Genomic DNA, 25536 nt, shown 5'->3' on the forward strand with positions numbered 1-25536 from the left:
CCCTAGATTTTCAGCCCTGCTATAGTGACTTTGGTATTTAGGTATTAAATCTATACGCTGTCTAACAGTCTGCTTTAGCTGGTCACTAATTTGATTGGGTCGGCCACGTTTATCTTTTTCTGGTACAGGAGTTCCTCTTATTTTCTTTGAAACGATGTTGTTCAGTCTACCCTTTGATTTTCGCAGACCGTGAACATTCAGAAACTCGGTTTTACACACGTTTACTGTTTGGCCATTAGCATTGACAGAATAAATCGCATTGGAAGTTCTACTTGATTCTTGTCGTTTTTGCCTTGTTTTGTAAGATCTCTTTTTCTTTGCTATAGCAATGCATCCAAAGAGATATTCATTCTGCAATTCCCATGATCCCAAATTCCAAAATTCATTGAAAATACGGTTTTCATTACCATCTAGTTTCTCTCTACATCTTTTTTTACACTCACAAGGAGGTCCTAACTCCCGAGTTGCAACAGTCTTTTTGGTTTTGTCACTAGTATACTGCTGTCCCAGATTTCTTCTTATTTTTCTTTTTGATCGTGGATATGTGTCTTCTTTTCGGTGTTTCTATCTACTTCTAGGGGCAGGTTCAGGTGTATCAGCCCTAATCCGTTTTAATGTTCTGCTCCCTGTTTCCCCATCTGATTCGTTTATACCATCGTTCTATATTGAAAAAGCAATACTAAACTAGCCACCCAATGACAACCCAATTTGATTGCATAGAACCTTTTCTGTATCACTAGGTACATAATCTCTATCAATATCACTATCATCGACTGGATCACTCATTTCACTGTTCATTATATTAAAATTATTCGATTCACATGCACGACGCGTTACAATTTTTGTGTGACTTGTCATTGTTTATTTTCACAAAGCAAATGCGTATGTAGCAACGCAAGATCATTACTACGAATTTGTGGTGCTATGCTTTGGAATATTTTCAAACTATTTATTCCGTGACTTATTATACTTTTGTAGAACTCGAAAATAAGCAAAAGTCGTATTTGAAAAAAATGTGACTTGTCATTGTTTCATACTAAGCCCTTCAATTGATTTTTTAAATCAATAAGTCATAACAACGATGATTATGGGAAACAAGACATTATTGATGGTGCATTAAATCAACTTTTATTGTTCGGATTAAGAATATACATTTTCCGAGATTTTAAAACGTGTGGCTTTTTCCTAGATTTTTTTATTAAACAGCTACGAGAGATGATAAATCGTTTTAATGGATCGCGGCGGATGCGAATCAATGGGAATTGTTCGCTTAAAACCATAGATCACTGTCACGTTTTTAACACGTGCAGCATTCTACTCACATTTTATTATAACGTTGATTTCCCACAAAAACCTCCACATAATTTAAATCTTTCATTTATTTATTAAACACGACAAATAATTCTCACAACACAATAAAGTGTTAAACAACAAATATATTTTGATATTTGTTTTAGTTTACAAAAGCATGTAAAGAATGCAGCTGACGTTGAGTATCCAGCGTACGGTATCACGGGTCCTAACAAAGAGATATCGCCGACTGGTGACAGAAGATTGGCACAATCAGCCCAAATGTACCACTATCAACATCAAAAACAGCAGATAATAGCTATGGAACGGTGATTTATTCAGATTTAACTTTGATAAATAACTTAAGAATAATTTATTTTATTTCAGAGCGGCGGGAAATGAAAGGCATGGTTCAGTGTCGGAAGCAGATAGCGATGAGGAAAACGAAGAAGGAGATTACACGGTGTACGAGTGTCCTGGATTAGCACCGGTAAAGTTCCTCAAAACACTCTTTTAAGACGTTTCTACTTTTAACTTAATTAACCGAGAATTTTCTTTAGGACAAGTACGCTTCGTGACTAAACGGTAATATAACACCAAACATAATAAGAAAAACTGAGCTTTAGGTTTCTCCGATATAAAAGATTTTTCATAATATACTTCAAGTAGAATTTACTATTCTACGAGTATCATTTTAGGTCATATTTATTGTATGATTAATAATAACTTTTTTTTAGACTGGCGAAATGGAAGTAAAAAATCCATTATTTCAAGATGACCCGACACCAGCTCAGACGCCCGCCCAGAAAGGTGCTGAAGAAGAAATTGACCGAAAGAAGTAAAAAGTGAAATAAAATGAAACAAAAAATGTATTAAAATATCCCCTCCCAAAAAAATAAAGAAATAATTTAACAAGAAAATAAATACGCTAGATCTTAGTGCTTAGTACAAGAATTTAGAGCGCAAAAGCCTACATAATTTATTTTGTTGATGTAGGTATGTCCTAATTCCGAAGAATAATATTTCGAGAAAGCACTTTGCGATATATAAAGTATTTAATTTTAGTGAGTGATATTCTCGTTAGGCAGCCTTCCATCAAATTGTTAAAATGTAACACTTTTCTGATACGGTACTATACGAATATCAGTTAAAACACACAAAAACAAATATCATGTTCCGTACCTAAGTCAATTTTAACGCGATTGTTTACATTTTTCATATATTCTATATAGAGAGACTGTATCTGCGAGATTATTATAGGGAAAAATAACGAAATATGTAAAAAAAAAGAAATACCTAAACATGCCTATATCCTTTTAATCAAGTAAATAATATCTATCTGCTATGAAAATGGAAAGACTGGCATCGTTATGCTTAAAAACTTAATAAAGAGAGATTAGCTGTTTTCTTTGCCTACAATTTTAGGGTTTAGTCACGCTTTTCATAACTTATTTTAACTAGGAAAATTATAGGTGATAATTTTAGATCTTCGTTTTATCAGCACGACTGTTATTATTATGAATGTAAAACGACGATCAACGTCAATTTCCGTATCAATATCACAAAGGTACTGATGTATTCAGGGACAGGTCAGGAAAGAATGAGAGAGAATGGTTGACTGATTAATGCGGATGAGAATTAGATTGAGATTATCGTTGGTTTTATTGTTTGATTTGTTTGCTAATTGTATATACACACCGACCAAATTATTTATATAGATATATCGTGACAATTTGTGACCCTATTGACGTCTCCACATTGTTTAGTACAGGATATAAAATTTTATGTAAATTGTAAATTTGTGTAACAATTAAAATAAAATCTTATAAATGAAAATTTATTTTTATTTTTTTCAAAAGGAACGTTCAATAAACCCCAATGCATGATAATGGAAGAGGTAAGTCTCTTCTTGAATTCATTTTTAGCAGTAATTTAGATATACTTAATTTAGCTTTATAACCGCTAAAGATCAATCAGTTATTGACATCACACTCGCTTCGATTTTCCTCTACATAATAAGAGATATTTCAAGTTTTAATTCACAGACAACCTCAAAAATACTAAAAAGGTCTATACAGAGTGATACAAAAAAACCACTGACAGACTTCTCGAGTAGATAATAGATGAAAAATTAAGATGAAAAGTCTTAATACACATGGGGTCGCAAATGCCTCCTTAACGAGATATAGCAGGTCAAAGTTTCTGTAAAATTAAACATTATCTGCAATAAAAAGCCCTTTTTCAAAAATATTCTTGACGCCATTGCTAATTTTGTTAAACGGGCAGTATTTTCGAGTAAAGTGATCAATTATCATCATAAAAATATGCAACATAGTGATATGTTAACGAAAAACTTTATTTTTAGATCTAAAAGCTTAATTAAACTTCTAAATCGAATTTGATTAATCCAACATCGTATTCGTGATCTACACTAAATTCTCTTTAAAACGAGCCCAAACTCGATGGGGTTATCTTAAAAGATAACAAACTTCCGATTGTCACTTTTTTGAGGTTATGTCAAAATTAAACGTAGGATCGCGGATGTTTCTTGAGACAATCGAGTCGAATTTGGACTCAATTTGAAGCATTTTTAATTCACCACACGATCGTGAATAAATAAAAAACCTAACCTCACTTTATAAACGTCAAATTAATATTATTTGATATTTTCCGCCATCTTGATTAATAATTTTAATAAAATAATAGCGAAATTCTATATTTTTACTTAAAAGTCCCCCGCGAACTTAATTTCGTTCGAATCGTATCATTTTTCATTGAATTATCCGCCAATTTGTCTTTATTTTGACAGAATTTAATTAAACCAAAATCGCATTCGTAATCTATATTAAATTCTCTTTAAAATGAGCCCAAACTCGGTCGAGTTATCTTAAAAGACAACAAACTTCCGATTGTCACTTTTTTGAGGTTATGTCAAATGTTAAATGTTAGATATCTCGGGTGTTTTTTGAGATAACCGGGTCGAGTTTGGACTCGATTTAAAGAATACATCATAAAAGAACACCATGAAGTTATCCATTTGTCTATAATATTATAACTAACTTCAGATTTAAAATGTCAACCTCAATTTTGATATATTTGTAATCTTCATTAAAAATCCTTTAAAATGAGTACAAACACGACATATTTATCTTCAATATTAATAAAGTTATGGTCAACTTCCGGTTAGAAATGTCAACGTCAATTTTGACATATTTGTAATAGCCGTGAAAAATCCTTTAAAATGAGCCCAAACATGATACGTTTAATTTCAATATTACTCGAGATATAAGCAACTTCCGGTTTGAAATGTCAATGTTATTTTGACAAATTCTTAATTTTTATAAAATGTCTTAAGATTTATCACAAAAACAATAATACAATAAAAAAAATTAAGGTTGGTATTAATACTTAATAATTAAATTGCTATCTTCATTGTTGCTAACTTCGGGTTTAACATCTTATATTTTAACTTTTTTGTTTTTTGAGATAAGTGTGTCTTGTTTGGGCTCATTTTAAGTGTTTTTTAATGAAGATGACAAATATGTCAAAATTGACGTTGACGTTTCAAACCGGAAGTGATTGTATTTCCATTAATATTAAAGTTAAATATGTCGAGTTTGGACTTATTTTAAAGGATTTTTTATGAAGTTGACAAATATGTCAAAATTAAAAGTTCGAAAAAGTGACTAAACTACATCAACTTCAGTTATAAAACTTCTATTACATGATAACTAACTTCAGGTTTAAAATGTCAACCTCAATTTTGACATATTTGTAATCTTCATTAAAAATCCTTTAAAATGAGTACAAACACGATATATTTGTCTTCAATATTAATGAGGTTATGTTCAACTTCCGGTTAAGAAATGTCAACGGCAATTTTGACATATTTGTAATCGTCGTGAAAAATCCTTTAAAATGAGTCCAAACATGATACGTTTAATTCCAATATTACTCGAGATATAAGCAACTTCTGATTTGAAATGTCAATGTCATTTTGACATATTCTTAATTTTTATAAAATGTCTTAATAGTTGTCACAAAAACAAAAATATAATAAAAAAATCAAAAATTAAGGTTGGTATTAATATTTAAAAATTAAATTGCTATCTTTATTGTTGCTAACTTCGGGTTTAACGTTTTTTATTCTAACTTTTTTGTCTTTTGAGATAAGTGCGTCATCTTTGGACTCATTTTCAAGGTTTTTTAATGAAGATGACAAATATGTCAAAATTGACGTTGACGTTTCAAACCGGAAGTGATTGTATTTCCATTAATATTAAAGTTAAATATGTCGAGTTTGGACTCATTTTAAAGGATTTTTTATGAAGTTGACAAATATGTCAAAATTGAAAGTTCGAACTTTTTTGTTTTTTGAGATAAATGCGTCAAGTTTGGACTCACTTTAAAGGTTATTTTATGAAGATTACGAATTAAAGTTGACATTGACAACTGAAAGTTTTTTTTACGACTAAACCCGACTGTTTCTACTTCTAGGTCTAGTGTTAGTTCTAGTTTTAATTGTTATTTAACCCTAAATTCTTGTACATTTTAATTGATCTAAAAATAATTTTTTTTTGATTTTATCCACTTACCTTGCTTATAATTTCATCCATTTAGCCATTTTGAATTAAATACAACCTTTAAAAAATTAATTATGTGTTTTTCATGAAAAAATCTTATATTCAACGTCAATTTTGACAAGCAAATGCAATATTTGGATCTTCATCACCATGGTAACCGAGTCAAGTTGGATAACCTTAAAATAATAAAATTTTATTCCGATTTTTTTACCAATTCTAACCTATTTTTTATTAATTTTAAAACAATTCGAATTCTTTACGACTATCACGCATTCATAACAAACAAATTCGTTAATTGTAGTTAATTTGAATCGATTCTAATTAAGAGAAATAAATTAAAAATATCTTTTTATGATTTAATGCACTTACCTTGTTTATAATACCCTAGATAAACCAATTTTGAGTTAAATACAACCTTTTAAACCAATTAAATAAGACTTTTTCCTTAAAAAAAACTTAAATTCAATTTCAATTTTGACAAGCACCTGCTATATTTGGATCTTAATCACCATGGTAACCGTGTTAAGTTGGATAACCTAAAAATAATAAAATTATAACCGTTAATATTAATATTTCGCTTTATATTTTAATGTATTTTTAATTTTATTTTATCTTTTTTTTTATATTTTTGTATATTGTTGCTTAAGTGAAATGGAATAAATTAATAATATGGAATAAAACCAAAATTTTTAGGCAACCCATTTTACCTCTGCTTAATAAAAGATATTTCAAGTTTTTATTCACAAGACAACCTCAAAAATATCTAAAATCGTCTATATCACAATAACAGCGGGAGTTATTATTCAAATTAATTTATTATTGTTTTATTTTCAATAAATTTAATTGTTTAATTCTAACAATAAACAGCAAATTTAGTACAGCTGTCAACGTCAATAACATTCTTATAGGTTAGGTTTTTAAACACAAACATAAATTCTAACCTATAAAAATAATTCCTGAGAAGAATGGCTGAGAAACTAGAAGATTTAAATTTATCAAACGCTTCCGTACAAAGAATAATAAAAGAAGTACTTCCAGATAATGTAACTGTTGGAAAAGATGTAAAAGCAGCTGTAGCCAAAGCTGCCTCTATGTTTATACTTTACATCACATCTTTGAGTACACAAACGGCGCATAGAATGAATCGAAAAACGTTGTTGGCTCAAGATATATTTGACGCATTAGAAGAAGCTGAATTTGAGGAATTTATTGAGCAATTAAGGGAAGCTTTGCTTGGTATGTTGGATGATTTGGATAAAATATTTGATTTATTATTGCATTTACTTTTAGCATTTAAAAATTCTAAAGGAAAACATGACTCAAAAGGAAAAGTTGAAGAGGAAGATGTGGAACATGAAGAAGAAACTGAAGAAAAAGACGATTAATATTAGTATTTTTTGACTTATGTAAAAAATGTTATTAAAATTGTAAAGAATTGAAATAAAATTATAGAATAAATTCAATCTTTATTATTATTATGATAATATAGTTTATTTTTTTTGCAATACATATGAATTTAATACAAATTTATAATTAATAACACACAAATTTATAATATTGCACAAAATTTAGTTTATAAAAAGACTAGAATAAAGTTATATTTATATGTTATGTATCAATAAAATTAATGTTGATTTTTTCATCATGCTAAGACGTCGCTGTCCTAATTTTATGTTTAATAGTTGATCTGCAAAGTGGACAATCACTAACTGATAACGAACAATTATTACAACAGCAAAAGTGACCACATGGCACAAAGATTATTTGACACTAAAAAGAAAAGAATAAGAAATTATCGTAATCATTATTAAGTTTATTACCGCTAGATGTAAACAAATAACACATTCTGATGATACAAAAGCTACGAAGTCTTCAGGTGGCGCACTCGCTTCTTCAACTTCCATAATTGGAGCGGATGGTAATTTATCACCATCCACTTGGGTTGTTTGATATTTTTGTTTATTATACAAATGGAATGCGTTTAAAATATTTGTGCAGTCTTCTTGATTGTTGATACCAGCAGCTTTAAGTTCTTCAGCAGTTACGTTTAATAAGGTGGCTAAAAAAAAAGTTTACAAAAAAAAAGTGATTTTACTTTTAAAGTTAGATTAATAATTTACTTTCATCATTGGCCCATTTCGATAAAAACGGAATACAATGTAACACCCCTTCCATTAATAACGCTTCAACTAAATTTGGGTTCATGTTGTTTTGAGCCTCGACTATTCCTTTCGGTAAATGATCCAAAATTTGTTGGTATTGTCTCAACCAATAATCTTCAGAATTATCAGTATTCAATTCTAACGTTTTTATCGTTGATAATAATTGAGTTCTTCTTACGTTTTGTTCTTCAAGAAGTTGCATTAATAATAAAGAGAGGTTACATCTTTTTTCCGCTAAATCATTCTAAAATATAAATAAATCTATATAATCTAAAAATGTTTTTTAATCAAGGATAGATGGAACTGCTAAATCCTGGTAACAGGTACTGTTTCATACTTTGAATTAGCAAATGCTTAATTTATTTGGGTTTAGCCCTTAAACATTTGGGTTTAGCCGTTTTTAGAGACGTGCGGAAAACCCAAATGATACTAGGTCTAGTGTTAGTTCTAGTTTTAGTTCAACAAAAATATACAGGTGTTTGTAAAAATGTAAAAAAATTCACTGATCGAGTAATGGTATTTAAGAACAGCCTTATGTCATTACAAGCATTCCTAATCCTATTATAAGTTCATCCCGTATGGGAACAGGTGTCCACACAGAAAAAAAGCATTAAGATCTGCAGATGATGGGGCCATGCGACTGGTCCACCACGACCAATCCATCTTGCAGGAAAATGGTTGTCTAGCCAATTTATTACCACCTTACCGTGATAAGTTGCAATCATCAAGTTGAAACCAGGCCTTTCTTCTTAAAGCTAAATCAATGTCATCCCACATATTGGCATGTTCAGCTACCAAAAATTACAAGAACGCCGCAACGGTTAGTTGTGGTGGAAAAACGTATGTCCCGAAATGATGATTATTATAAACATCTACCCAGACGTTGACACTAAATTCATGTTGGAAGTTTTGTGGCCAAATTGCGTAGGGATACCAAAACATGTAAATTGTGAAAGTTTACAATCCCACGTCTTGTGAAACCCGATTCATCGTTCTACATTACATTATTTAAAAAACCTCTATTGTTGGCTGATGCTTTAGCAATCCACCGACAAAACGTTAGACGCCGTTCTTCACCGGAATTTTATTTTTCTATATTATTCTGTTTTCAAGTGATTTCAACATCAACTAGCACGTCTGGAATAAAAGGAGTACCTCGTCGATATTTATATGATCAACCGCAACAACTCAATTTTCCAACTGTAGATGAAATAACTATTCATCTAAAATTGGATAATTGAGTCATTTGGAAAAGCATCTCTTGTCGTACTCCTGTAACGTTGAAGATAAGATAAGATGTCTGAAGAAATGTTTTGGTTACTTTAAATCTTCAATAAAAGTGAAATGGTCGAAAGCTCATAGCTCATAAGCGCTGAAAAACCGAACAGGTTCGCACGACTGTAGACGATGAGGTTATTATTCATGCTGCACAAACAACCTTAAGAGAAAGAGGCAAAAGAGATGCATCCCAAATTCTGAAAAACATCACAAATTCTCCTACTCGTGCTGGAACATATAAGAAAGCTTTCCAACCCAAATATTGCCAACAAGAAATTCGTCCACTGTCTCCACATGTTTGTAGAGGCTGATTTAACTAAGCGGAAATATGAAGTTATTAGAAGTAGGAACAAAGCACTTTATCCGTGTTACAATCTAGTAATTAAAGCAAAACAAGATTGCTATCCACCTAAAGAATGTATAAGGGTCACAAGTACCTGTGCCGAGAGTACATTACAAGGCCTCATGAACAGCACTGTTACGCGCTTTCAATTTATCTGGAAGAAGTACTAGCAACCCTCAATGAAGAAGAAAGAAATTCATTGCTAATTATTTGTAAATGGAGTTGTGATGGTTCGCAGCAAGCAAAATATAAACAGAAATTCGATAATGATGCTCATTCAGACGGTCATATATTTCTGAGTTCTTTCGTACCAATACAAATAGTTTGTGGCAAGGATAAAAAGAAAGTCATTTGGCAAAACCCAACACCGTCTTCGCCAAAATATTGCCGACCGATAAGATTCAGATTTCTGAAGGAAAACACGGATGTTACTAAAGAAGAAATTAGCTTTGTCGAAGAGTCTGCACAGAATTTAGTTGCTACCGAAGTCATTTTGAACGGAAAGACATTCCTGTTTGGACATATATTGAAAATGACTATAGTTGACGGACACGTTTGCAACGCAGCTACTGGCATAAAATCAACGACACGGTGTTATATATGTAACTTAACATCAAAAGATTTCAATAATCTGGATCTAGAAAAAAAGGTAGTGAGTAAACCTGCTATCGAATTTGGTTTATCTGTTTTACACGCCAGAATACGATTGTTAGAGAGTATTTTACATTTGGCTTATAAATTGCCAGTCAAGAAGTACAGACAGAAAAGAGGTAAGGAGGAAAAAATCGTCGAAGAACAAACGAAATTACACATTCAAGAAAGATTTAGGAAAGAGACGGGATTGTTAATAGATATGCCAAAGGCTAGCTATAGAAATACTAACGATGGAAACACTAGCCGAAGATTCTTCGAAAATGCAAATTTAGCTGCTGAGATCAATTGTTTATAATTTATTGTACAGACTTAAAGTAATTTTGGAAGTCATTTCATCTGGTCATAAAATTGATACCAAGAAATATGATAAATATGCCCTGGATACGGCTAAATTATACGTTCAATTGTATGGATGGCATCCAATGACACCATCCATGCATAAGATATTAATACATGGTGCAAAACATCATTAAAAATGCTTTGTTGCCCATAGGGCAATTATTAAAAGAAGCTCAAGAGGCTCGAAACAAACATTTTCGTATGTACCGCGAAAACTGCCAGGAAATTTTTAAGAGAAGATTGTAACCGCGATATATATAATAGAAAATAAATTATTATTAAACTCAGACCCACTTTTGAGCAGCACAACACAAATTAAAAAAAGGTGTAAATCTAAATCATTCTGCCCAGAAACAATAGAAATGTTAATATCAGCTGAGCCTTATATTGAAACCAGTACTACACCAGATTCTTCGGATAGCGAGCAAGATTTGTGATTAAATATGGAATGATTATTGATATTGTTTACTAACATAATATACCTACGAACAAATATTATGGGACAGTGATTTCGGAAATGAATGCTTATTGTGATTATTATGTCTTTTAAGATACCTTTTATAAGTGTGTTAAATTAATATGTTTGAATTTTCTGTATTTGTTTTTAAATAATCATATTAATTAGTAATTATTATGAAAAATACCGAATTATTATTGTTTATCCCATTTAGAACTGATATAGATCATAAAATGATTTTGACCGCGTAAATTGATCAAATCAACCTATGTGCGCCTGGTTGCAATCCTTGCAAGAGTTGTAAATGATAAGCATGTCTATGATTATGTTTTAAAAGGCAAAATTCATAAGGCAGAAGCGCTTCTAATACTCGTGGTGGGGTCTCTGTCGAACTCACGTAAAATTCTTCCTCTAAAGTTTCTTTGCAGTCTAACATTGTCATTATTACGATGTACCCGTCATTGTTTAGCCCTTGTACAACTATTTGTCTATGCACTTTCACAAACACAGAAGGATGTTGATGTTTTCTATTTGGATATCTTCTATACTTTAGGGCTATCTATCTACCTACCTACCTACCTATCTTTAACAATCCCATAAAAAAATTGGTCTATATCGAATAATAAAAAGCGGATTATCTTGAAAACGATCAAGTTTTGCGCATTTTGATAAGAGTATCCTTTTTGCTTAAAAAAGTACCGAGAATCTGAATTTTTATTCAAAAAGACAAAAAGTATACTGTCAGAAAAGTTATTGCTATTTTAATCCGTAAAGAATATGTTACAGAGCGCCCTCTACCGGCTATAGTAAAACGAACTCCATAACCTTTTTACTCAAGCCAAAAAACCTCCGTATATTAAATTTGAAAAGAATCGGTTGAAATACACATGTAATACAAGATAAAAATCAATTTAAAAATTTATTTTGAACATCTTGTTCTTGAAGTTTTTGTGTTTATTTTAAAAGATGTATCGACTGTTAAAGTCCTGCTACAAAAACTTGAAACACCCTGTATAACAATTTAAACGTTGATGAAATTTAACGTTGAATAACAACTAAAACTAGAGCTAACACTATAACACTAGACCTAGAACTAGAATCTTTCGGCTTTAGCCGTCTTAAGAGACGTAAAGCTAAACCCGAATGTTTCTAGTTCTGGGCATGGATGTATTTACTAATAGGCTGAAAAGGCTGTAGCTTAGAGCAGCGTTCTTCAATCTTTGTCATTGCGCGGAACCCTTTTTCGATATAATTCTTTTATGGAACCCTTCGTACAGTAACACACCCAGATTGGATTTTAGGGATTGATGTGTCATGTTATAATTACATATTACATGTTGTGAACAAGATGCGTCTCTGTCTTCGTTGTAAAAACTCTATACAAGAGTAACTAACTTGTGTTTATTCAAACAAAAAGATAAATATTCTTTATAAAATATAAATATGTCATAAGCAAGTAATAGATAAATACTTATAAATAGATATTGATTCAGCATATTGATTCAGATTGATTCAGCATCAAGTCAATTTCTGTACGTCGTTTTTGTAGCGACGTATGTGGAAAAGGATTTGTCACAGAGATAAGTTGTTACGATTCTTCTAGGTCGCGTTTGGAAATTTCCGGATATTCATCCAATAATTTCATAATTTTTAGGTTTCAATTTTAAGACTTCAGGGATATCTACAAGGTTTTTAACATATTTCCATGTGTTTCCTGATAATTTCCAAGAAACGTCAAGGATTTTGAAAGTTTCTAAAAACTGTAAAAGAACGCCCAGGGATTTATTTGAGATGAATCAGGATTAACAAAGAGTTTTAAACCATTTCCAAGAACTTGACGACCATTGCCAATAAATTTCCGAATTTTTCCTAAGAAATTGAGAGATTTTTAAGTATTTCTCAGGATTTCCAAGAATTGTTAAAAGGGATTTTAAAATTTAGTGGCAATTAATTTCAATTTTAAGACTTCAGACGATATCTATAAGGTTTTTAACATATTTTCATGCATTTCCTGATAATTTCCAGGAAACGTCAAGGATTTTAAAAGTTTCCAAAAACTGTAAAAGAACTCCAGGAACTTATTTGAGGTGAATCAGGATTAAGAAACAGTTTTAAACCACTTCCAAGAACGTGACGACCATTGCCACAAATTTCCGAATTTTTCCTAAGAAATTGAGAGATTTTTAAGTATTTCCGAGGATTTCCAAGAATTGTCAAAAAGGATTTTAAAATTTAGCGGAAATAAATATCAATTTTAAACTTCAAACGATATCTATAAGGTTATTAGCATAATTCCATGCATTTCCTGATAATTTCCAAGAAACCTCAAGGATTTTGAATGTTTCCAAAAACTGTAAAAGGGCTCCAGAGACTTATTTGAGATGAATCAGGATTAACAAAGGGTTTTAAATCATTTCCAAGAACGGGACCACCTTTGCCAATAAATTTGCTAACTTTTCCTAGTATCCCTTCGTGTCTTAAATATGTCTATAAGGTTTTTAACATATTTCCATGCATTTCCTGATAATTCAAAGGGCTGAAAAGCCGAATGTTTCTAGTGTTAGTTCTACTCTTAGAACTAGAAAGTTGCGAGTTTTTATAGGTATATTTTAGGTTTTTATTTATCTGTTTTTATAGAACAACATTTCCAAATATTAAAATTTATTAGAAATGTTATTATTGCCTGCCAATAATATCGAATGTTTATATTTATGTTCTGGATTACAAAAGATGTAGTAGTCCTTTTAGATATTCCCATCCTTACTTTTAATAAACTTACAATTTGTTTGTCAATTTTTAATTTCTTTCTATCTAATTCAATTGAAGTTAAAGCGGCCAATTGAGACTCAACAAGACGAACTTGTTGTACTAAACCCCAAATTCTCGCATCGCTTTTCTCCAATAAAGTCCCAACGGCTGCTTTTTGTAATTCGCTATCGTTTTGTAAGGTGTCAACTAATTCTGATTGTCTTAAATTTTGCGATTCCAATAAATCCGTTAAATGTTGATTGTTTTTCAATTCCCTAAAATGAATCGTTACTAAATAAAGTCAATAAAAAGGATTAAATTTACTCTTCTAAAATACTTCGAGTAATTTCGTTTTTGTTACTAGAAAACTCTTGGAATTTGGCAGTTTCGTATTCGATAAGTTCTTGCATGGCACTTAAAATATCTTGTTTGCACAACAATTGGCTGTTGGATTCTAGAGCTGCTTGTAACATTTTTTCCTCGAAAACTTGTTCTTGTTCTATAAGATACGCCAATGGTTCTCGGTTAGACGTTAATAATTTATTTATTGCAACATCTGCGTTTTCTTCGACATCGTGGAGTTGTTCCATTAAACGAAACCGATCGATTTCTCTTTCATTATGAATCTTTATTAATTGGTGATCTAATTTATTTTGTTGTTCCGTTATATCTTCTAATAACTACAAAAAAATACTTATTATATTTATATTTAATTATTGATTAAATTTACTTTTTTCTTGTCGATTTTCATCGCATTAGCCAACTCCAATTCTTGTTTTTGCATCAAATCGTTTTGACGCTCGATTTCGAGGAATTCGAAACGTTTTTGTTCCTGAAAATATTTATTAACACATTTTTTTTTTAAATTGTTTAAAGTAAACGTTACGTAAAGGATTAAGCAAGGCAACAACAATTGAAAAGAAATTAATTAATTATTACGTTTATAACTGAACTAGTGCAAAAAATGCGAAAAAAATAAATAAAATTAAAACATGCCTTTATTTTTTCAAGCTGCCACATTTTAGCCTAGAAATAAAAGAAAAAAAAAGCTATATTAGATTTTGAGCTATTTTGGGTACATCTAACAATAAAAGTTCGTTTTTCAGAATTTTTTTTATTAATCATAACGTTTTATTAATCATTTAATGCACGTTTTCTTGTGCGTTAAACGATTATTATCCGTGTCAAAGTCAAAGCTGTAGAGGGGAATACCCTCATCGATCTGAATCTTGTTTAGATCGATAGGTGGGGTGAACAGAACTCCTCGTGGACACTTCGAAATCTAAACCTTGGTCCTCCAGGATGGGAGTTGTAGTAGGACCAACGACAAACAACCAACCAAGCCTTGGAAATTCGATGAATACCCGGAAAAAACTTTTGTTTACAAAAAGGACTGTAGGAGTGTAAAGAGTGCACGCTCTTACGGAAGATAAAACTGGAAAGCAAATGATGTGGAGCAAGAGTGGTTCAGAAAGCAGCAGTTAGCTTTAAGGAACCACAAAGAAGAGAACAATGGTTTGATGATGATGATGAATGGCCATTAGATCCAGAAACCAAACCAAAGCTAAAATGTTGAGCGAATGACGAGTGTGATCCTCATCGACAACTGCTGGACTGAATCAGCCCTTATTGCAACAGAGCGATCTTCAGCAAATAATACTTGCCTACAATTCTCACAAGATAATGGCACATCATTTATGTACAAGATAAACAGTAATTGTGGTAATATGCTCCCTTTCGGGACTCCATGTCTTATAGGGAGAAGGGATGTACTCACTGTACTATTGTTTTGTGACCACATTACCAATTGTTGTCTGTCAGTCAGGTAACTTTCAATCCAGAACGTAATTGGTTATTAATGATGGATCGCCCTTTTTGAAAAGGGGGATGAAGGAGGCTATAGCTCGTGCAACAATGGCTTTTGATAAAGATATTAATTTGATGGCGGAGGTGGTAAAGGTGACAAAACGTTGCGCAAAGTATTTCGGAGAATTGGTGGGTTTAGCCGGGGAGAGTAATGAAGAAGATGGCAGTTTGGAGATTCTCCAACAATAGGACCCAACACCGGAAACTGAAACTGTGCGCAACCTATGAACCCGCGAAACCTATGCAGTGTCATTGGTCTCATTTACCACGCTTCCTATGTAGGTAAAACTCAGCACTACTTCAATGTTATCATCCACAAGTACAAGTTCTGGCCTGTGTAATGTCTTCAGGCCCATCAATTTAGGTTTATCTATATTTATATGTAACCCTACATTATGCGCATTCCCTTTCAGTTTTCTGTCTTCATTCCTGCTTTGGATCATTAGGACGATATCATCTGCGTCTGCAGTGTCTCTTTGTACATAAAAGTGCTATTCTGGTCTATTTCCAACTAATTAATAACCTTCTGTACCGTTATATTAAACAATATTGTAGCGAGTACATCTCCTTGTCGTAAGCTCCATGATCTTGTGGTGGATCTGCCATCTCTAAACCCAGCTTAGTACTCGCCTCAGTTCTTCATGGAGTATGGAGTGACTATTTGAGAACCGATATTCCCCCATAATTTTGACAGTTAAGTTTATAGACTTTTTAATGTATTATATACATGACAGCAGCAGCTTCATAATAATTGACAACTAACTTTAATCAGTTATTATCGAATATGACTGTACCACCTGGGAAATTAAATTATATACGGATTAAATGCTGTAATATTAAAGCTGATAAAAGATATAAGGCTTTAACAAAACTAATCAACCAATGCATGAGAAAACACTTTTCCAAATGCTTTAAAGTTAGCATTGGTCTTTAAGAAAGGCGATCCTGTTGTAATAGAAAATTATCGACCAATCTCATTCCAGCCAATATTCTCAAAAAATTTTGAAAAAATCATAAAGAGTAGAATTGTCGATTTCTTTGAAAATAATAACTTGTTCGCGTCATGTCAATACGGATTCCGTCAGAATTTTAGCACGCGATTATAGATTTTGTACCACAGGAAATAAACTGTTATGAGAGACGCGAGTATATGACAGCTACATTCTGCGACCTCAGCAAGGCCTTTGAGTGTGTGAACCATAATAAAGAAGCTGAGCAGATATAACTTTGGTGACAGTAGTATTAAGATGATTCAATCGTACTTTGGTCTACATGTGATTTTACTACGTATTGGTGTGCTTTCAGATTTCTAGCACTTCCGGTTATACCGGAACACCCTGTATATTTTTACATACTTGGATTTGTCTATTTTCAAAGTTTATGAATAACTTTACTTTTTGCAATTTGATTCGGCAGTTCTCGAGTTATTTTCGAATTTTTCTAGAAAAATCGGCTCTAGCAGACATTTGTTCAAAAAATCAGAGAACACACGATTTTTGGGATATCAATTTAGGATTCAGAACATGCTTACGCAACGTGATGGAGTATGTTTTGGTGCCGAGAACGGCTGTCTAAAACGTTTGGTCACTTTACTATGGCACGTTAACTTTTCGATATATGGAAGTACCATAACTTCATTTTTTTAAATGGCATCCCCCATGTTTTATTACTTAGTCGTTTTCGGTGTCTCATTTTACATCTTTTATATCCCATATGTCCTATACCTAACATTAATAGTTTTGGAGATAATTAGGGTTAGTGTGCCATAGAGAACAAGCCTTCTCAATGAGTTCTTGTCAAAGTCTCACTTTTTTACGTCTCTTGATGTATGTGAACTAATAATTATCTGTTAGGTCCCTTAATATTAGTACCAAAAAGAGTATAAACCTTGGAAAAAAACAAATCCAAATATGTAAAAATATATAGGGTGTTTCATTTAAAAAAATAAAGTAGGTGGTGACTTCTGGTATAACCGACAGTGTTAAAAATCTGAAAACATTTTAGTCGAAGAGAACGCAATTTTAAAATTTAGATTTATGTATAATCATAAATCAAAATTTTCAAATTTTTATTTTGGCCAGAACTCCATAAACGTTTAATGAACGGTCTTGCTGAGACATCCTGTACAGGGTGTATCTAAATTGATGCGAAAGATTTTAAGGGGTGATTTTTCAACGAAAATTAAGGGGGGTCTTTCATATAGCTATTTGGTCAAAAAAATGTTTTTCTTTAACAAATCCACTATGGAGAAATTTGGAAGGATCAAATTTGGCAGATAACTTACTAATAAGGTGACATTTTTCAACGATTTTTATAACCCAACCCAACCATATAATGTAATTACAAGGGGGTACAAACATCCACACCTATAATACTTTGCATCCGAACTTTTTAATGCGCCCACATTTATTTTTATTTAGAAACTTGATTTAATTAGTTAAAATCGTTAGTTTGTCCATAAAAAATACTTAAACCTATTTGACATAAATTCAGAGTTTGGTAATTACTTGTTTAAAAATATCAAGTAGGGAGGTGTCATTATGACAAATATTTTCATTGTTGTGATTTTGTCCATATTATTTTCGCAAACTAAAACAATTCTTGCTTAAGTAATAACACAATGCCGAAATGGCAGAAATGCATTTTGTGTATGGTCGTGCTAATGGAAATGGGTTAGAAGCTCACAGCTTATTTGCGCGTATTCACCAACGTCTTCGAGAAGATGGACATTTTTTAAGAAGAATTGTCGATTGCGGACGTTCACGATAAGTTCTTAATTTAATTGAGAACTCTCCCGGAACCAGTACAAGAAAAATTACTAAACAATTAAACGTAAGCCATTCCAGCGTGTTTAGGATTTTAAAAGAACAACTTTTGTATCCTTATCATCTGCAACGTGTCTCTTACCGCGAGATTTGCTACCTCGGTTAATTTTTTGCCAATGGATTCTTCAAATGGTTACACAAACCCCGCAGTTTTTATGTCGTATCTTGTTTACCGATGAGGCGAATTAATAATCATGATAATAATCATAATAATCACATATGGGCTGAAGAAAATCCACATAAAATTGTTGATTCCAATTTTCAACACAAATTTTCATTAAATGTGTGGCATGGTGTCATTGACAATTATTCAATTGGACCATATTTTCTTCCAATGAGATTAAATGGATACGCATACTGTAATTTCCTCGACGAGGAGTTGCCCTTGCTTGTTGATGACGTTTCGATAGAAATCAGGCGAGAATTATGGTACATGCATGATGGAGCGCCAGCGCATTTTAGGATTTCTTCGCTACTTAGAGGAAGTCTATACAAATTGTTGGATAGGGCGCGGTGGTCCTCAGAATTGGCCAGCCAGATCTCCGGAATTAAATCCATTAGATTTCTGTCTTTGAGGTTTTCTTAAAACCCTGGTTTATTCAACTCCTGTTGAAAATATCAATGATTTACGGAATCGTATCATCGCATCATGTGAAACTATTAGGAATTCACCAGGAATATTTGAAAGGATACGAAATTTAATGAGGCGAATCGTGCATCGCTGCTGAGGGGGGGCATTTTCAACATTTATTACGATTATTAATATTTTGTTAACATTGTTATTATTTGCTTTTGTAGTTTTGTTAATTGTTATTGTTAGTGTCTGTGTATTATTTTTTTTTTTGATTAAATAACAATTTTGAGAGAAACTTTGTGTCCCGACGGTACTTTAAAGTACCGGTAATTTTAAACACTCATTTTAAACTGTAGTTATCTATTCCACGCTTTTAGAGCTGTCTGTACTTTCTACTATACTCTACTATATATTTCTACGCACTGTAGGATTTTTAGGTACACTTTAAACTTATTCATCCAGATGTGAGGTTAGAAGTTTAGTGAAAAGTGGTGCTGTTGAATTTTGTTGTTCAAGAAGGTATATCTTTGATAAATGGTTATTAGGTGTGATTATTACAGATCAATTTAAAAAGAAAACATTGAGCTTAAATTTAAAACAAGTCTCATTCCTTAATTTCAATAAACATGGTTTCTAAGAATTTTTAAATTAGCATCTTTTTTGACTCTTTTAAATGTAAGTGTTGTTTCAACATTTTTTTTCTTAATATTTTTCCAATTCAACCCAACAATTATTATACATCATTTTAAAGAGAAAGCTTTGAGCTTTAATTTAAAATATGTTTCATTCCTTAATTTCAATAAATACGGCTTGCAGGAATTTTTAAATTAGCATCTTTTTTGACGCTTTTAGGTTATACGAAAATGTAAGTTTTGTTTCAACATTTTTTTAAAATATTTTTCCAATCCAACCCAACAATTATTATACATCATTTTAAAGAGAAAACTTTGAGCTTTAATTTAAAATAAGTTTCATTCCTTAACTTTAATAAATACAGCTTCCAGGAATTTTTAAAATAGCATCTTTTTTGACACTCTTAGGTTATACAAAAATGTAAGTTTTATTTCAACATGTTTTTTGTCAATATTTTTCCAATCCAACCCAACAATTATTATACATCATTTAAAAAGAAAGCTTTGAGCTTTAATTTAAAATAAGTTTCATTCCTCAATTTCAATAAATACGGCTTCCAGGAATTTTTAAATTAGCATCTTTTTTGACACTTTTAGGTTATACGAAAATGTTAGTTTTAACTCAATACGCTTTTTCTCAATATTTTTTTAATTCAACCCATCGATTGTTATACATCGATTTAAACAGAAAGCTTCAAGCTTCAATTTAAAATAAGTTTTATTTCTTAATTTCAATAAACACGGTTTCCAGGAATTTTTGAATTAGCATCTTTTTTGACACTTAGACTATGCGAAAATAGGGGGATTGCATATTTTGCTAAAATTTTATTCCAAACGCCTTTACTGAGTGTATTTTGATAGCGTTTTCATTCTGTCTGATTCTGTCACAAAGTTTCAAAATGTTTGACTTCTTGGGACACAAAGGGTTAATATTTAAAAATTTGTCATTATGACATCAGCCTATTTGATATTTTTTCATAAAAATAACCATACTGTGAATTTGTGTCAAATAGGTCTGAGTACTATTTTATTTTATTATGGACAAACTAACAATTTTAGGAGAAAATGTTAAGAGACAAAAAAGTTGCATATCCAATCCCTCTATTTCAATTAAATTTTTAAATAGAAAAATATGGACGCATTAAAAAGTTTTGATGCGAAGTATCATAGGGGTGGATTTTTTCACCCCCTTATAAAAACATTAGGTTTATCAAAATCGTCAAAAAATGTCACCTTATTAGTAATAGTTATCTACCAAATTTCATCCTTCCAAATTCCTCCATAATGGATTTATTAAAGAAAAACATTTTTCCCCTAATTTTAGAGGGTTGTAACTTGGAGGAGAAGTGGTTTTGATCAAAAAGTTATATGAAAGACCCCCCTTAATTTTCGCTGAAAAATCACCCCTTAAAATCTTTCGCATATTTTACCATTTTAATAGCTCGATTCACTTATTTGGGGTTGTATCATTTGAATTTTTTCTACCGTTGTTTATGTGGATTGGATCTTCAAATTATTGCTTCCATCTATCCATTTGACCCATATTTACCAATATCTCACCATCTATGCCCCCACATGGTTTGCTTAGGCTGTTCTGCATATAGATTTTCCCACTTTATTCGTCTCAAATGTGATTCTTAGTCTATTGAATTCTTCTGTTTGACGTCTAGTCGGTCAGTGTATTATTCTTTCTCGCGCCTTGTTTCTTTTGTCAATAGTTTCCTTGCATTTCTCATCATATCAGTCTTTCCTCTTTGCTCCTTCTACAATTTCGACTACCTAACCACATTGAAAGCCGTTTTAGACATAACAGCATCTTACTAAACAGTAATTTTTCGCCAAACTATACGAAATACAGTAAAAATAAAATATGCCCCACATTAAAAACGTTTCAGCCTACCACCTGTTGAAAATTGAAATATTTTCGTCGATTGGTTTTTAAGAAAAAAAATCACAAAGTGGACAAAGATACCTACATTCTTAAAAATCAAATACTTTTTCATTTAACTCTTAATGTTTACAACAAACTTTACAACCATCTTTTTTCAAATTTTCTCTAAATTTAGGAGCTTTGACTTTTGACATGGATAGTAGTTTTAGATTTGGAATTTATCAATATCCTTACCTGAAAATTTAATTCATCCAAATTAAGATAATCATCACATTTGTTATCTTCTAAGGCGGGATTACTTGATACAAGTTTATTTTTGTCACATGAACAATCATTATCTAGAATAATGAAATAAAAAAATACAACAATTCTAAAAACATTAAATTAAAACAAACCAGCATGAATATAGTCCATGATTTCCTTAAGCCCTATATTTAGAATATGTTGAGGTGGATAAATATAATGTGGAATATCCAGTTCTAATTTAATTAAACTTTTTAACTGACATGTAGTCTTGGGGAGCTTTTTCAAGTGTTTATTTCCATTTAAATGTAATTCTTTTAATTGTTTTAAATTTCCCAAATTATCCGGCAGCATTTGTAACTTGTTGTTTGAAAGATCTAGTATTTGTAAATTTATTAAATTGCACAATGATGCAGGTAGCTTCTTTATGTGGTTATTGTTGGCATATAACACCTATTTAACAACACAAAATTATTAAATTTGTATTAATAACTTCAAATTAAGTACCTTTAGATTAGTCAGCCACTCTATTTGATTCGGTAATTCCGTAAATTCATTACAATGAATATCTAATAGTTTTAAGCCGGACAAATCTTGCAAATTTCCTCCTCCGCTTAACGACGACAAATTATTATTCTCCAGTTTTAAGTATTCCTTCAAAAAAACTCGACACAATGAATATATCCCTGAAGGAACGGCATCTAAGCCGCATTCGGATAAATCAAATATTGGTTCTGGGGTTTCACGAGCCTAATAATTTTTTTCGTATTAATACAACAAACATTAGGAGTTAATTAGCACCAACAAACAACTTACCAAATAGAGTTTGTGTTCTAATTTGGCTTTGTGTTCCTTTTTATTCCTTCGAAACATTTTCTTTCCTTTTCAATTATCACATAATAAAGGCACTGATTATAACGAAACTACGCGACAATTCAACTGACGGTGCTCGTTAATCAATACATTTTATTGAATTACTTTAAATCATTCATCAGGTTGTTTGAATTTTGGTTTAGTTGACAACGAATGAAACTCAGAGGGTGATAGATGAATGTCAAAATAAACGATAATGAAACGTTATGTGGGTTGCATATATTAAAAATTTTTAGTTTTTAAATTTTTATTGAAATTTTATTCAATATAAGAAATATAATTGATATTTAAGCAACAAAAATTGTTTTTTTAGAGGTAAAATTACAAATTAAAGTTTAATTAATTATAAATAATGAAATTGTGATAAATATGTAATTTGGGTTGCCTATATGATATTATTTCTTTTAATTATAAATATTATTTTATATTTAAAACGATTTTATTTAAAGTTTTAATAGTTCTTAATTTATTTTAAACAATCAAGACATAATTTATTTAAAATTAAAAAAAATTAAAGAATTAGGATTTTAAAATAATTTATATTTGAAAAAGTAAGGTTATATGTGAACTGTCACTTGGTGTTTACGTCAATTTTTGTTGCGTTTTATTTTGGGTCATTCAGGTAAGAAAAAATCATGTTTTTTATTCAAATCGTCTTCTCTGAAGTTGAAAAGGTAATAATGAACGACGTTTTATGTTATTTTTGGGTTCTAATTTATTCTAAAATAGCAAATCGCGTCACAATCGCGTCTTTAAGTTGTTAAAAAAACACAAACATTTTTAATTGTATTTTTATTAAATTACTTTATCTATATTATAGATTATAAGACGTGATTATTAAAAAATTGCAAAATATAACTTTCTCGGTAGATAAGAATCATTAATAATTGTAAAAATTATTTTTCTATTTTATCTTTATATCTAAAGTTGTTTACCATCTATAAATTAAAGATAATTTTTAACTTATTGGTTCCTGAATGCTAGATACTGTTGGCAAAAGACTAATTATTGCTTAAATACTGCTAGTAAAAGACTAAAAACTGATTGGAAAGAGAAAATACTATTTCAAAACTGTTACCTACTGCTTTTAAAATGCTAGATACTGCAGAAAAAGACCACAACTTATTTGGAAAAGACCAGATACTGTTTTCAAAATAATACCTATAGCTTCCAGAACGCTAAACACTGTTGTTAAAGGTTTCGACCTACTTGGACAGGCGGAATACTGCTTCCAAGACCACTTATTGCTTTCAAATACTTTAAAAATTGTTTGGAAAAGAGATATGCTTTCCAAAAAGGTACCTACCGCTTCCAGAATGTTAGATACTGCTGGAAAAGACTAATAACTGCTTGGAAATGAGAGATATGCTTCCCAAAAAGGTACCTAATTCTGCCAGAATGGTAAATACTATTGGAAAAGAATAATAACTACTTGGAAAGAAGAGATATGCTCTCCAAAAAAGGTACCTACTGCTTCCAAAATGCTAGATATTGGTAGAAAAGATTACAAGCTGCTTGGAGAAGACTAAATACTGCTGAGAGCACCTATTATCTGCTTGGAAAGACTAGATACTGTTTTCAAAGACTATTAACTGCTTTCAGAATGCTAAATATTGTAGGAAAGACTACTAATTGCTTGGAGAAAACTAAATATTGTTGACAAAGACTATTTAATGCTTTCAGAAGCCTATATACTGCTACCAAAACACTACTAAGTGCTTGGATACTACAATACTACTGGCTGAAAACTGTTTACTGAAACTATTCTTCTGTTGAGTGATATCTTTCTGCGTCCTTTCCATTACAGATTTAAAAATTGCTGGAACAACACTTAATTTTTTGTCACCCAGATGCGACATATCTTTTTAGAGGGGTGTAGGACCCCCTCTTTAAACGTTACATTCGGATTCACCTTATTTACTGATTTATTTCAGAATTTTGTGTAGAAATTCCACTTTGAGTTAGGCTAATTAACATTTAAACCAGTGCTAATTTCTCAAATGTCGGGTTGGGCATGGAGCAGAGAGTGGCTTGTAAATTCCGGGTTGAGTTAGCCCTGCATCTTCAGACAGAGATTACATTAAACCAGTGATGGGCGCTGGGTAAATACCCGGCGGGTAGGTATTTATAAAATGGGTATTTACCCTGACCCAGGGTAAATACCAAAGCAGTACATTTAAAAGTGATACAAGTAAAAATATAACAGATTCGGAAAAAATGTAGAGGAAGATGATGAAATGGGTGTTGAAGACGAGGAATTGTCAGCGATCGAAGACGTATTATAATCAGGCAACCACTGCTCATTCTTCATTCTTGCGACGATGATCCGCCCAGTTGCTTTGTCACAATGTTGACCATATCATTTACGCCAGTTCCTCTTCGTAGGTTTTCATGTAGTATGTAGTCCCTCAGGGTTACATCCAGCATCGACCTCTCCAGCTGTCTTTGCGTTACTTTGAGCCTCCTGGTAATGGCCACCGTTAATGTTAAAGATTCGGAACCGTATATCATAACCAAAGGAGGAAGCACGCATTGATTGAAAGCCTTTCTTTTCAAATATACAGAAATATCGCTCATGAACCTCGTAACCATCGAACTATACCGTTCTCGATACACGAACCTCATTGCCAAGATATACATAACTGTCAACTCTCTCAGTCTCATTATCCCCAATGTTGATGTTAGAGCTGAGAACAAGATTTGTCATAAATTTTGATTTCTCCACGTTGATCTTTTGCACACCTCCTGTAAGTCGTTCAGCATCAGTTTTATCTCTCC

General features: G+C 31.6%; 4 protein-coding genes across 6 annotated transcripts in view; 3 read left to right on the forward strand and 1 right to left on the reverse strand.

Annotated features, from left to right (window-relative positions):
• Positions 1–2190, forward strand: part of LOC111420132 (uncharacterized) — a 73616-nt gene extending 71426 nt beyond the window's left edge. The window contains exons 5-7 of the mRNA XM_071195688.1: positions 1458–1619; positions 1678–1780; positions 2028–2190. Of these exons, the coding sequence (XP_071051789.1) occupies positions 1458–1619; positions 1678–1780; positions 2028–2132 (370 nt within the window). The 3' untranslated portion in view covers positions 2133–2190. The remainder of the gene's footprint in view (positions 1–1457; positions 1620–1677; positions 1781–2027) is intronic.
• A 4493-nt stretch (positions 2191–6683) lies between these two features.
• LOC111420123 (DNA polymerase epsilon subunit 3 Chrac-14) lies at positions 6684–7336 on the forward strand. The gene is made up of 2 exons (XM_023053035.2): positions 6684–7109; positions 7164–7336. The coding sequence occupies exons 1-2, from the start codon at positions 6839–6841 to the stop codon at positions 7256–7258; spliced, it is 366 nt and encodes a 121-aa protein (XP_022908803.1). The 5' UTR covers positions 6684–6838; the 3' UTR covers positions 7259–7336.
• Positions 7320–22933, reverse strand: LOC111420124 (E3 ubiquitin-protein ligase LRSAM1-like). 2 transcript variants are annotated; one of them, XM_023053036.2, is made up of 11 exons: positions 22702–22933; positions 22393–22635; positions 22038–22338; positions 21877–21980; positions 14851–14880; positions 14585–14686; positions 14179–14534; positions 13886–14129; positions 7994–8279; positions 7694–7932; positions 7320–7643 (listed from the first exon to the last, which is right to left on the reverse strand). In XM_023053036.2, exons 1-11 carry the CDS (start codon positions 22756–22758, stop codon positions 7521–7523), a joined length of 2085 nt encoding a protein of 694 aa, XP_022908804.1. In that variant the 5' UTR covers positions 22759–22933; the 3' UTR covers positions 7320–7520. The 2 variants fall into 2 exon arrangements, with proteins under 2 accessions (XP_022908804.1, XP_022908805.1); XM_023053037.2 differs by lacking the exon at positions 14851–14880.
• A 376-nt stretch (positions 22934–23309) lies between these two features.
• LOC111420128 (cyclic GMP-AMP synthase-like receptor) overlaps positions 23310–25536 on the forward strand; it is a 41383-nt gene continuing 39156 nt past the window's right edge. For both annotated transcript variants that reach the window (XM_023053044.2, XM_023053045.2), the window contains exon 1: positions 23310–23380. The gene's annotated coding sequence lies outside the window, so the exon portion shown is untranslated. The remainder of the gene's footprint in view (positions 23381–25536) is intronic.

This window comes from Onthophagus taurus, chromosome 1, assembly GCF_036711975.1.
Source record: "Onthophagus taurus isolate NC chromosome 1, IU_Otau_3.0, whole genome shotgun sequence".
Classification (NCBI taxonomy): Eukaryota; Metazoa; Arthropoda; class Insecta; order Coleoptera; family Scarabaeidae; genus Onthophagus; species Onthophagus taurus.

Excerpts from the sequence above, each read along its gene's own strand:
- LOC111420123 (XM_023053035.2), top strand. The coding sequence starts at position 6,839 with ATGGCTGAGAAACTAGAAGATTTAAATTTATCAAACGCTTCCGTACAA. Across the intron at positions 7,110-7,163 it reads ATTAAGGGAAGCTTTGCTTG|CATTTAAAAATTCTAAAGGA; the intron begins GTATGTTGGATG and ends ATTTACTTTTAG.
- LOC111420124 (XM_023053036.2), bottom strand. The coding sequence starts at position 22,758 with ATGTTTCGAAGGAATAAAAAGGAACACAAAGCCAAATTAGAACACAAA. Across the intron at positions 14,687-14,850 it reads GGCAGCTTGAAAAAATAAAG|GAACAAAAACGTTTCGAATT; the intron begins GCATGTTTTAAT and ends AAATATTTTCAG. Across the intron at positions 7,644-7,693 it reads TTATTTGTTTACATCTAGCG|TGTCAAATAATCTTTGTGCC; the intron begins GTAATAAACTTA and ends TTTTCTTTTTAG.